Genomic DNA, 13,098 nt, shown 5'->3' with positions numbered 1-13,098 from the left:
GTATGTGTGTGTGTATGTATATATATATATATATATGTGTGTGTGTGTGTGTGTGTATTACCTACTGGCAGTCACGAGTAGGTAGTTTGCTAGGACCTAGTTTCCATACGAAAAGTGTTTTTTGTTTTGCTAATAACTTTGGTGACGTTTGAAACTTCCCGAAATTCTCAAAACAAGTTTGTCACTCACTACAGCGGTCTGTAAAGATTTTGGGTGATCCCTCAAGTGGGGGACTGAGAAGGAGGGGGTCCCAAAACTCATTTTCCCCATTTTAATTACTATAGGGAGATTAGACATGGCTACAGCCCCAACCGCTGGACGGAATGGCACCACATTTGGCAGAAAGGTAGATCTTAGATCTTTGGGAACCACCACTTCCCTGGAGCTTAACATATTGGAGGGGTCTGTGCCGACCCCCTTCACGGGCTTATTACAAGCACCTGGGGGCCGTGTGGACCCAACCATGTACAAAACCATAGAAATTCAGCATGTCTAGTTACCTGAGGTAACAATAACATACGCCCCTCAATACACTGCTTATGACCTCACATATTACATCACTCCTGACATGATCAGTGACCTCACTGATGACCTCAGCCACAGAACCACTCTCACACTGACTTAGATACCCACACAACTTCTCATACACCCACACTTCTCATACACCCAATCACACACCCATACAACCTCTCACACACCCACTTACTGATCCAAAGAGCCACTCACACACACACCTGCTCACAGCTATAGTCACTCACCCATACAGCCACTCACACACACACACACACACACACACACACACACACACACACACTAACTCATACATACAGATACTCACACCCATTCACTCACCCATACTTCCTCTCAACATAACCACTCAAACCCATAGAACCACCTACATACTCATTCACATATCCATACAAGCACTTGTGTCTACTCACTCATCCATAGTCACACAACAGTCACTCTCCAATTTAGCTACACCCTAACCAAATATCCACTCAAACAGCCACTCTCACCCCTTCAGCTGCGTATTCACCCAGTCACCAACACAGCCACTCAGTCACCATAAAACACTTGCATACCCTCTCACCAATACAGCTTCTCACAAAACCACTAACACACATACAGCTACTGGCCCACCAACTTAATCACCCTTACACATACTCACACACCCACTCAGTCACCAATAGAGCTACTCATGCAGCCACTTATTCATAGTTACAAACACACCCACTTATTCATCCATACAACTCCTCACACACATTCACCCATACAGCCACTCACACAGCCTTTTACACTCACTGATGCGCAGTCACACAGCCACTCATGTTTGTGTAGTATCACTGATTAGTAGTGTACTTAGTATACTAATCTAACTTTTGTAAAAGGTTAGTATATATCTTTAACACTTATAAACCTCTTAGAAAACACCTACTGGACGATGTGATCAGTGATGTCACTGACCATGTCATATGTGAGGTCATAAGCCGTGCATTGTGGGGGCTTAAGTTATAGTTCGCTCAGATAACTATAACTGGTGAATTTGATGGTTTTGTACGAGTAAAATGTGAGCTTAACTAGAACGTCCTTATAACCTTTGTTTTTTCAGTGAACATACATGTGTATATATTCTTTGTGTATATATGCTTGTGTGTATATATTTGTATGTGCATGTATGTGTATATATGTGCACACATCTGTGTATGAGTGAAGAGTGTGCATATATAACTATACATCTGAATATGATGCTCTGCAGTTCAAGTAATTACTAGAGGATCCTGTCGAGGCACATTAAAGCTTAATTCTTTGACAGAGCAGCAGTTCCTCAAGGCGTTACTAGATGTCCATCTTGAGTCAAATGTAAAAGCAGTGAAATTTGTTTTCTGAGGCTTTAGTTCCACGAGTCGATACTAGAGGTCCCTTTCAAGTCTGCTGCAAGTGCTTTAAATAACCTTTAGCAAGCGTAGGGGGTCTGGCTTAGCCGAGCAATTTGCATATACTCTTGCCGCTTTAATGACATGTGCTTGTTTTCTACAGGAAAAATACATATACTAAAGCTGGTTTATAGTGTTGTCAACATTGCAACTAATAAACATTTTGACTACTACTGAAATTGTTGATGACTGCTTGAATAGGAACTGGCAGGCACTGGGAAGTACAAGTGCCTAAAAAGTTATATTCCTGCGAAACTATTTCAGGCCAGACCTAAAAAAAAAAAGGGGGGGGGGGCGATTGGGAGAGTATTGTAATGACTAGAGAAGACTGAAAAATTGGGTTGAAGAGAGAAGTGTATGTGTACTCCACATTTTCGAAAAGGTGTGAAGGAAGGCAGGATGGATGGAGAGGATGTGGCCTAACGGCTAGATGTGGTTTGTGGTTGACCTCAAAGCTGGGGGACCGGGTTTGAGTCGACAGGGAGGCTCAAAACCCTGTGTTTCTGGGCAAATCACTGAATCTCCCCATGCCTTACAAAAATGAATGTCTAACACAATTCGTGCTCCTATAAAGCAGCACTGATACCTTCGACTCGAGTTTGCGCTATATAAAACTATAAACTCCCCCTCACCCCCATAAAAAAGCATCAGTCCCCTCTCCCAGAAAGTGCAAATGAAGTAAAAACATTGATACGATGTATGCTGATGCTTGTGTCTAAAATAAACTGTTGGGCAACATTAACTGCCTCTTTGAGCACAATGTTATCCTTGCATACTGCCCAACCTCATAGCAGTAATGGGAACACCAGGGCATGAACTTTGCATTCCACGTCGAATACTACAAAATAGACACTAATTTGTAAACGTTTTGCACACAGTGAATGTACATGTTGTTCGTCCAGTATTCAAAGGTTCGAACCTGGACAGTGGGGGAATAAGAGTGCATCACTAATTAAGCACATTTCTCATTCACTCTGGCTCAGTCTTTGTATTGGTTTGTTTTAGTTCCAAGGAAATTGCATACACCTGATCTTATGATTATCTGTTAATATTGAGGAAATATCACAGTAAAAACCCATGTTGTAGGTTGTGTAATGTATACTGTTATTGCAACAGTGGGATCACTTTTGTCATGGGACATAATGACAAAGGTCAATATAATTAAGAGGTTGCGCTAAGCATCTACACATCCTGCTAATCAAAACGGGCGGGTGCGGGGGGGTGACACTAAGCAACCTATAAGAAGCTCCCTTTCCTTTTCTTAATATCCTGCCATGTTCCTTCAGTCCTGCACCAGCACACCATGAATATTGGTATTCAGGTCTGCAGGTAGAGCTACATCATGTTCAATAAAAATACAGGCTCAACCAGTTACTTTTTAAATTTGCCAACTACACTGTTGCAGCCTGTGTTGAACTACTGAGTGAGCCTGAACTTTGGTAGCGCTCTTTCTGGGAGCAAGTAAGTTTCCAACAGCTTACCCTGTAATGTTAGGTTGGAAATCGGATAATCCTCTAGGGCAGAGGAGGTGCGCTTGATTACCACCATCATGTTGGTGTTCCCTCTTTCAAGGAGTAGCTCGCACTCCCCTGCCACTTTTGAAAGAGAAGGTAATGCAAGATGTTCCTCTTTGACCCAGATCTGATACAGGGGCAGTCACAAAGATTGAATGCACACAGCCTGAAATACGTAGTTGCAATAGCAGCACTTTTGAATGTACTCTACACTTTTTGAAGTTGCAGGTTCACTTTCCTCTGCTACTTGGTGCAGTGGATGCTCCTGAGCAAATATTTCCTCGTTAAACCCATGAGGAGAAATTATCTTCAAAGCAAAGATGTGCTATTGTTTCAGTAATTGCTAGATATTCTCAGAAATTCAAGTGAGGCCTTCCTGCTCCAATTACCTATCATGGTGTTCTTACATTGAGGTAGTGCCCATAGCGAGTGTGAACCCTACAGTGGTTCCAAACGGAGGAGGCTTTTGCAGAAATCCATCATTTCGACTCAACTTAACTGGTGCTCATCCCTAGTTTATTTGCTGCTCTTGTGGAAGGATACTTAAAATCTTCATTTTTATTGGTGGTGATCTTGTTCAAGTAATCTTAAAGACTCAGTTTTGACTGGTGTAATCCTATCCTAGATCATTTTTAATAAGGTGTAGCCTGTGGCATTCTAGTGATTTTCATCTGTTGGATACATGCGAGGGGTAACCAATGGTGGTCTCTGACCAATGGAAGGAATAAAACTAAAAAGCTGCCTGCCCGGAAAGCTTTATCTTCAGGTAACTAATATGTGTGATTATGGAAGTATTCTCATAATGGTACCTCATCGTAACTGTGATTTGAAATGCCATAAACCTACTTTTGAATGAAGGTAACTCGCTTTTGTTTACTTGACATCCTGCTGTCAGTGCACTGAAAAAGGTCAGTCATGTCAGATGATGAATAGGTTTTATTTGTAGCACAATATAAGATTATTCTAAGCAATTCAAGATGTGAAAGTTTTAACTGACCATGTTTGCTAATTACGTTAAAGCCAAATCAAAATAATGCACAGGCCAGTTTACAGTAAACCTGTCCTTATCCTCTGGCATAATTGTTTAAAAATGTTCTTGTGTTGCGAAATTGTGATTATTAGTTCTTGACCTCCATTTTTCTTTTTTTCTTTTTTTAAGGTACCGTAGCGAGAAGATGACTATGAGTTATGCGGAATATCTTGCTCACCGTCAGCATCATCACTTTCAAAATGGCATTGGGCACCCTCTTCCACCATACAACCATTATTCCTGACACTGAGCCGCATGACCAGTCACTAGACCTCTCTGCAGACCTCTTCCCAGGAGACCCAGCCCCCTCTTGGTCTAGCTATCTCTATTATTGTACTATTTTATGATGATAGTTTCCGTTGCCTTGAAACTGCTCATCTTATTTGTTGAGTTAATCAGGGCAACGGAAGGGAAAGCTGCATTAAGACCCAATTTTTTTATTTTGTTACTGAAGAGACTTAGTTTTTTGCAGCATATAATCCCTTTTCTTCCATTCTTCTATTTACACCGAAATTTGATTTACATTGAAATACATGAATCTGGTGTTGCTGACTGTGGATGGAAGGAACAGTTAAGGAAAATTCTCTGCGAAGCAGTTTTGACTGTGCATTGATTAGCAGTTGTGTGGATGTATGAAACATATCAAACAAGCGACCACATCATTAGTGAGGACCTGGTTCAGCGAGGTCTAGTGCACTGAAATGGGCGCTCAGATCAACTTTAACAATTGAATGCAGGCTGAACCCACCCCACTTTTCATATTCCACCTCAGATTTCTGCTTTTTGACAGTTATGTTTGCCGTCTCCTCATCATACGAATTGTTCTCAAATATGATCATTCATTTTATTAAGCCCTGCAAACAGTTCTAGCACTAATTTGAAGTCTCTTAACATCTGGTCCAATAACATTAAAAATAGTGCTGTTCCGTGCTAAAGTGCGGAACGCTATATGATGAAATATTTAATGTATTTAAAATAATTGGGCAAGATCAGCTTCAAACTAAATTGTGCAGTAGTTCACTTTTGAAGCAAGCAAGGCACAGAGCAATGGGCAAACACTGAAACTAGAAAAATGTGGTGTTCAACAGCTATTTGGCCTGTGTTTGGGGCACCAAAATTGCATGCTTGGATCAAGAACATGCATGCTTTTCGCTCTAAGTGTTGTATGTTTTCCTCTTGTCTGGCAAACGTACCTGATCCACATAGGATATGCCTTTTTCCGAACTTGTTCTGTGACAGCGAGCGTGCATTATTGAGGAGTGCCCAGAGTAAAAAAAAAATACTTTTATTCAGCGTTTTTATGATGGTGGCATAGACTAGGTGGCAGATTATAAATGTTATCTATCTTGCAGTGTAACACTGGAGAACTAAGGGCTAAGTAATGGTCTATTCGGAACTAAAGTGCACAATACATCGTAGCGGGGAGATTGCGACCATTGCAGCTTGCACTGTACAGAAAATAGATGTCCGATATTAAAGTATATATGCTTTTCGTGTGCGGAAAACCCATCTGTATGGATGCATGAACAAACGCTCATTTCAAGATTGGATTTGCCACGATTGGGCTAATCAGTGCATGTGCTGAATAGTTGGCTGCTTGTTTATTTTAAATCGGATTTGGTTACACATAAAGTGAAGAATTTAGTGATCCTTCATTTTATGATCATTTGTATTCCTTCATCCACAGTATTTGCTGTCCAAATTAACTTTATTTCAGTTGTGATGCCTTAAAACAATCGGAGGGCCTGAAAATTTAGCAGCCAAGTACTTGTGCAAGTTTATTTTGAAGAGAATACAGAAAATGATCGACCACCAACCTGTAAATAGTTTAGGTGACACTTGTTTGGTTTGGAAAAGTATGGTTCATTGGCTTTGTGGCTTTGCCTTTTTAGTTGAAACTTTTAAAAAATGTAGGAATACTTGGCTGGTAAATTTAGTCCTTTTTAAGCACAAGCTGAATGTGTGCTGCAAAAATACATATTTCAGAATTCCATCAATATTGTCACAAAATCCCACCTTTTCCATCATCTCGTTACAGATCTCTCATTCTATAGAATGAGTGAATCTGTCCTTAGAACCTTTTTTTACGAAATCTATTATGAATATATTTAAAGGTGCTAATCATCCTTGGGTAGGTCACGTGACTGGTCATGCGGACTCAAATCATATCAGATTTTTTAAAATCCTCGATATATGCAGATGTTATACAATGTTTCTTACCAGTGTAATAACGATATACTGATGAAATAACAATCCTGCAGGTTTGACAAGGACGAGGACAGCAATAGTTCCCACCATGGCTTGAGGGGAGGGTGGGGGTGGGGCGGGGGAATATTTTTGTCTCCTTTTGTACACCGTATAATAATGCACAGTGCATTTGTCTTTCATTAGTTGTTCACTGACGAATAATGTTCAAAGGGGAGTATACAGACTGCAAGGGTGTGCTTGTAGTGAAATAATGGCAGCCTGCTGGACTGAAAATCTCAGATCTACTAACGTTGCAGATGGCTTTCCTGAAGGCAGTGTTTGGAGCATTTTCGGACCTAGTATATTTTGATTTCATTCGTGCAATTGTCATATATTACTCGACGTGATAGGACACGACTTGAAAATGGAATGTGTTATGCTCGTGTGTAACACTATTAAATGTAAATAGCACATATTTCAATGTAGAGCTAGTATCTTATGCCCTCCCTTGTTTTTCTAAGTTATTAAGGGATTAGCTTTTATTTTGTTTCATTTTTGAAATCATACATGTTTATTTTCTTCTTGGTGTAATATTTTATCATTTACTGACATCCTACTTGTTTTTGCCCCCTCCCCATTTCAGAAATCATATTTTTAATTGTTGCACTAACATTTTATTCAAAGGAACTACGTGTGATCTGGAAACCTAAAACTTAAACATAGTAATTTTTCATTAAAATTGCTAATCGGGATCTCTTCATCACACTATTAGCTGTAACAGCAGTTCTAAAAGGAAATGTTTTGCTCCTTGCCGATCAAAAATACACTTGTGATCAGTTTAGTTTCCTGTTTTGATTTTTAAATCAAGAGTTATGGATATATTGGCACACCTGAAGCTTACGTATATGCCCCTTTCTCTTGTCTTGAAACGTGCAGGTTGTTTAAAATTGTCTGGAGTAGGTTACATCTCTTTTGTGTGTTAGATCGAACCAAAGAAGCCTCCAGCCATGCCCAAATGCTGCTCCAAAAGCCTGCCTTTCGTTCCTTACAAAATCCTGCAGGATTAAATGTGTTAACTTTTTTATTTTTGTACAGTTTCTAACTAATTTTTTGCTAGTAATGTTAATTGAATTAAGTTTATTTGAGGAGTTGGAATGAGTCCATCCTCAGTTTAAATGAAGAGGAATTTTTTCCTTTTTTTTTTTTTTTTTAAAGAAATCCTAATGTGTGCCTCTCAGATTTAAGGATTTCTTGTTACATTCATTCTTGAGACCAGCAATGATTCTTTATATACAAAGATATGTTTTCCTCGTTTTTTATTAAACTGTTTCAGAGAATAATTTCTCTTTCTTTGCGCTGGACCCAGTGGCTACACTGGTACAAAACCGCACTGAACAGCAAACCTTTGTTCAGATCTTTTGTAATAACCTATATGACTGTTTTGTATATCAAATTTAATTCTTTTCACAATATTGGGATCTAGTATTAAGTTAGCTTAGTATTTTATACGTTAAGAAACAAGTAGTACTTTCAATTGGTCACCAGCACAATGAGATATCGGTAATGCAGTGGTGATACTTGTAATGGGTCTACAGCTGCCTGGTGTAGCTCGTCCGACCCTTTTTTTTTTTTCTTTTAGTAACTTGAAAATTGATTGCAATTATGTCACCACGAATTACAGGTCCCCTACCGAATGACTAGATCCTCTCCCATCCACATTTAATTGATATTAGTTGGACGAACTTGTCAAAATGGGCATTTTATTATAAGCAAGGAAAAAAATGGCAAAACTGAGGAAAAGGCAAAAAAAATAGAAGGGTATCTGTGGGTCCGTGAGATGGCTGTGGAAAGATATTGTAGTAGTTTTAACACTATTGTTAATACCTTTTTAAATCATTTACCCAATAAAATATGGAAAAGACTGCTGGTTCTTCATGTGTTGCCTTACTTATTTCTAGCAATTGGGCCCCATTGCACGTATTAATTGAGACCTGTAACTGTATCGCACCTTTAATTCTCATGAAGTCAAGGTATATTATTTTAGCACCCTTTCTGGCCATGACTGTTGCAGATATGTTGCGGTTCAGGGAAAATAGCAGTTGTGCATAACAATACATGCATAAACACAATAGATTTTTTATTTTTGAATTGACATGTTGACATCTGCCAAGACAGTAGTATAAAACTTAGTTAAAATGTTCCCTATAGCTAGCCTTACCAACATGGTATTTGATGCTGAAATGCGATTTGATGTTGTATTCAGATATTTTCTAAGATGTTGTTTGCACACCATAAGTCTGAAACATATATTATATACCATACATTAACCATTTTTAAATGTCAGTTTATTGCTGTCTTGAATGTCCTGAGTCTCTTAATAAAAGCCAATTTACTACTTAATATTCAGCTAACAGTAGATCATGAAGCTCTGGCCAGTTGTCAACCCATATCCCAGTAATAACCAAGATTTTTAGAGAGCAGTTTACAATATGCTTCAGGATTTCATCAACACAAATAACACCCTCCCATGCTCAGCAAGTGGGCTTCAGTTGTAGTGCTGAAACTGTAAAGCAGCTGCTGAAAAGCTTAGATATCTGGAAGAATACAGATCACTATTAATACACTGCATTCACTAGCCAGATCACCTGTGGGGTCCAAAATGGCTCTATAGTGTCCCCTCTGCTGTTGAATATCTATATCATTCCGTTACCTTTTTTGATTCAAATATTTTTTTCTGTATGCAGAAGACACTCCAATACTGCTCAAAATCAACAAGTGGCATAAGGGCCAAGACTGTCAATTAAAAAAAATAGTGAAACAATCATGAACAGTTGAATGCACCAATAGCTATCTCGGACTTGAGCTTACAAAACAAATTTCCTTCTATTCTGGTTTCATGTGAAAAAGAAAAAACACAGCCCTAGGAGTGAGGAGTATAAACTGAATTTCCATACGCAGATTCGCTCATTGGTAAGTTCTATTTTTGCCACCTGTGAATACTGAAAATCTGCTATATCAGTACAATTGAATCATTAAAATGCCACCTTTCTAAGCCTTTCAAAAATTGAACTGCATTGGCTGTAACCAGAGGAGCAGGCAAAACTTGTGTTCTGATAGATACATCAAATGGGTACATCTAATGGACAAGTCTAACTGCCACAGACTCCTTACCTTGTGAATACCCGTATGTGGCAGACTTTTATCTAGCAATTCCCTAGTGTACCCGCTTCATCGCATGTCTCTGCGACAATTTTGTCCCACCACAGAAGTGACGCCAGTGTGTAATATAATCACCACTCCTTCGCACTCACATCCGTTCTTTTTTCTGCACCTTGTGATATTGATCCAGAGCTCTCTCCTTAACTTGTTTGCCAGGATTGTTTTTTTTTTAACTAATATTTCCCAGAGTGCAAGAAATATGTTCCCTCCAAAGACTACATAATTTAAGCCCTGCAGGGACTGTCACAAACGGATGTCTTCGATAGACACTCACCAGGGTTTGTGGTTTATTGCATGACTCAGTGGCAGGGACTGCACCAGGATCTGTCTGATAGACTTTTACCTGCAGATTCCTCTCCTTTTCAATATTCCCTAGGTGTCTGACTTGAACCAGAATCTTTTCAGTGGTATGTCAGCGCCTCTCAAGTAATGCTGTGTAGCTCTTCACTGATGCCTTATTGCTCCAGAAGAGAGGTGCAGGGCCCTTAAGGGCGCCACCCCTTTGCTCTGTCCGTTTGTTTCTTTCAGCACTACCAGATGCGGATTCGGAGCTCTCCGTATCTCTTGGAGACATTACCTCAACATTTTTACCAGTGTGCAAGGGATGTCGCCCCCCAAATTTGCGGGTTTCAAGCCCTATAAGGGTTGTTGCAAATTCATGTTTGACAGATCCCCATCAGGTATGCCTCTGGTGTCTAGGGTTGGGCCATTACTGCGAGGCCTGCAGAGGCTGCACATTGATGAACCCAAAGGCCATCAGGGACCGCAAGGCGAAGCTCTGTTAATCACTACAGCATGGCATGTCGTTGAGCTTCAGGCTCTTGGTGTTAATCCACCACATGCCACCGTTTTCCCAGACAAGTTTGTTCTGTGGATTCTGACATTTTTTCTGCCATAGTTGTGATGCCGTTCCATGTCAGTCAAACCGTCACCCAGCAGGCAAATTTGAGGAGGAGAAACTCCATTGTTTGGAACCCAAGAGTGCTGAGCGTCCACATGGATCGTGCCAAATACCAGGAGTGGGTGATCGGCTCTGTGTGGTTAGCTTGTGCAAAAAGGCAAAGATGTGCAGAAGAGAACCATCTCCTGCTGGATCATGCTCTGCTTTAAGATCTGCTATACAGTGGGTGAAAAGCAGGCTCTGGAAGGACTGAGTGTGCATTCTAACAATGACAAAGCTGCTACCGCAGTGCTAGCATGCGGAGTACCTTTCCTAGACACATGCCAGTCAGCTATGTGGCTGTGTCTCCATACCTTCATGAAGCACTGTCTGGACATTCAGGCCTGCAGAGAAGGGTATTTTGTCCACTCGGTCCTGCAGGACATTCGGGTTTGAGTCCATTCACAGACCTGCCTTCAGTACGTATTGGTTTATCTATTCAAAATGTGTGGGATCTGGGGCTGGAAATCTCTCAGAAGAGCAAGTTACCTGACTTCAGTAATGCTCTTTCTGGAATATACCGTCTAGCCACAGTATACTCACTGATCCTCTCATCCTCCACTTTCTCTAATTGGACTCTCTCCATTAATACGATCACAAGTCTAGAAATCTGCACACTGATTTTTTTTTTTTTTTTTTTTTTAAATTATTTTTATTGCAGGAATCAGTAAATCGTTACATAATCGGTCAGCATTATATGTCAAGCCAGATCAATGAAACATACCCCTCCGTCCCCCCACCATGAGTCGCTTACACAGCCATTTAGCCCACAACCCTGGGGTCGGGCGGCGGAATTCAATGGGGGCTCAGAAGTATGTCGAAGCTGGCCTGGATGACCCACTGTCCGTCATCTGCTTTTCCAAACAAGCCTATAAACCCAAAAAGAACACCCCACCCTGAACACACTACAAACCCAGGAAAACCCACCCACCCCCGCCATCAGCGCACGGCAACAACCGCAACAGGATCTACTAAAGGACCCATGGGGAGAGCAACAAAGCTGAAAAGTGCAATTGTCTATCGGGAGGAATCTGCACACTGATCAAGAATAATTCGCTCATGAGTCTCGGCCTCTACTGGGAGCGGACTGCCTTGAATACAACTTTGTCAGCGTGCAGAGGTGGCCTCTGTATGGGCCCACACTTCATTTCCAGAGATGAACAGCATTCATGCGGAGCCACCTTACAGTACGCCATGGTCCTACTGAAAAGTTTCCAGATCCAGTCTCATGCCTGGGGAATATTAAAGTGAGGCATCTACTGCTAGATGGTCTCCACTAGAAAGAGCGTTATGGAAGGTAAGTAACTTGTTTGGCACCGAACATGGTCTGAAGGTGTGTAAAGACTGGTCTCGGTCAAAGTCAAGGATTCCGACTCATTCCCACACTCCAGGCTGTTCTCAGGGAAGGTCCTTTTTTTCTTTTAAGTTGTTGGACAAGTCGAAATCTAAGAAGACAGATCGAAAAGTGGCTCTCCTCTTTCCTGCCACTCTTGTTAAAAGTTGTGTGAACATCAGGGTGCCTCTCTGCCTCCTACCGTGGTGCCGATCCCACAACGTATTGCAATTTAACCTAAATTTCTTGGCCCGTTGACAATGCGTCAACAAGTTGAGGCCTTCTAAGAGGCTATGTTGTGCATCTTTTGCACCCTTCCTCCTCCAAAATCCGAGGAGGCTTCCAGTCAGATTACAATTTGTGGATCTGCCCTCAACACTATCTGAGCACCCTTTACTTTGCTGCAGGGTCTGCCACGACTCCAGTGCTGATACCCGTCCCAACGCCACACCCTCTGCAGAGACTTGCGCCAGTCCACTGACGTCGCTGACACAGACGTTGGAATGTATTGTTCTTTTGGACTCTAAAGCAAATCCGACATGACCTTGACCTAAGTCCATCCTAACGCAGCTCATTCAGCCGCACTCCAATTCAGAGATGGGACAACGTCTGAATGGTGAGATTTCTAAAGTGCACATCTACTCTGAGTAGTTTCCTGGTGCTGAGCAGAATATCAGAGCAGACAAAAGGCAGTACTAGAGTGAAAAACCAGGTCTTGAGTTTTCTAAAAGGCCTCACTTTAAATTTGAGGCAATTCAGCCAGGCGCCTGTTCCAGGTTTGAGGGCCCAGAAGAGTGAAGGATCTGCCCCCTTTTTTCCCCAGCCTGACCCTAGGAATTTTAATCATATAGCCACAGGAAGACCACAGAGTTGTAGGAGTGTAATCCTGTATGCTAGAAGAGAGGTACTCCAGACCAGAGTGGTTCAAAGCTGTTTGC

The 13,098-nt window shown here is 41.2% G+C and overlaps 1 protein-coding gene across 1 annotated transcript in view; it reads left to right on the top strand.

Annotated features, from left to right (window-relative positions):
• AMMECR1 (AMMECR nuclear protein 1) overlaps positions 1–8,598 on the top strand; it is a 533,815-nt gene extending 525,217 nt beyond the window's left edge. The window contains exon 6 of the mRNA XM_085608176.1: positions 4,611–8,598. Coding sequence (XP_085464302.1) covers positions 4,611–4,725 — 115 coding nt within the window. The 3' untranslated portion in view covers positions 4,726–8,598. The remainder of the gene's footprint in view (positions 1–4,610) is intronic.
• The last annotated feature ends 4,500 nt before the right edge of the window (positions 8,599–13,098 follow it).

The sequence above is a fragment of the Triturus cristatus genome, chromosome 5_2 (assembly GCF_964204655.1).
Source record: "Triturus cristatus chromosome 5_2, aTriCri1.1, whole genome shotgun sequence".
In the NCBI taxonomy this organism is placed as follows: domain Eukaryota; kingdom Metazoa; phylum Chordata; class Amphibia; order Caudata; family Salamandridae; genus Triturus; species Triturus cristatus.
The sequence above is the reverse complement of the archived record's forward strand: the minus strand, read 5'-3'. Positions and strand labels throughout refer to the sequence as shown.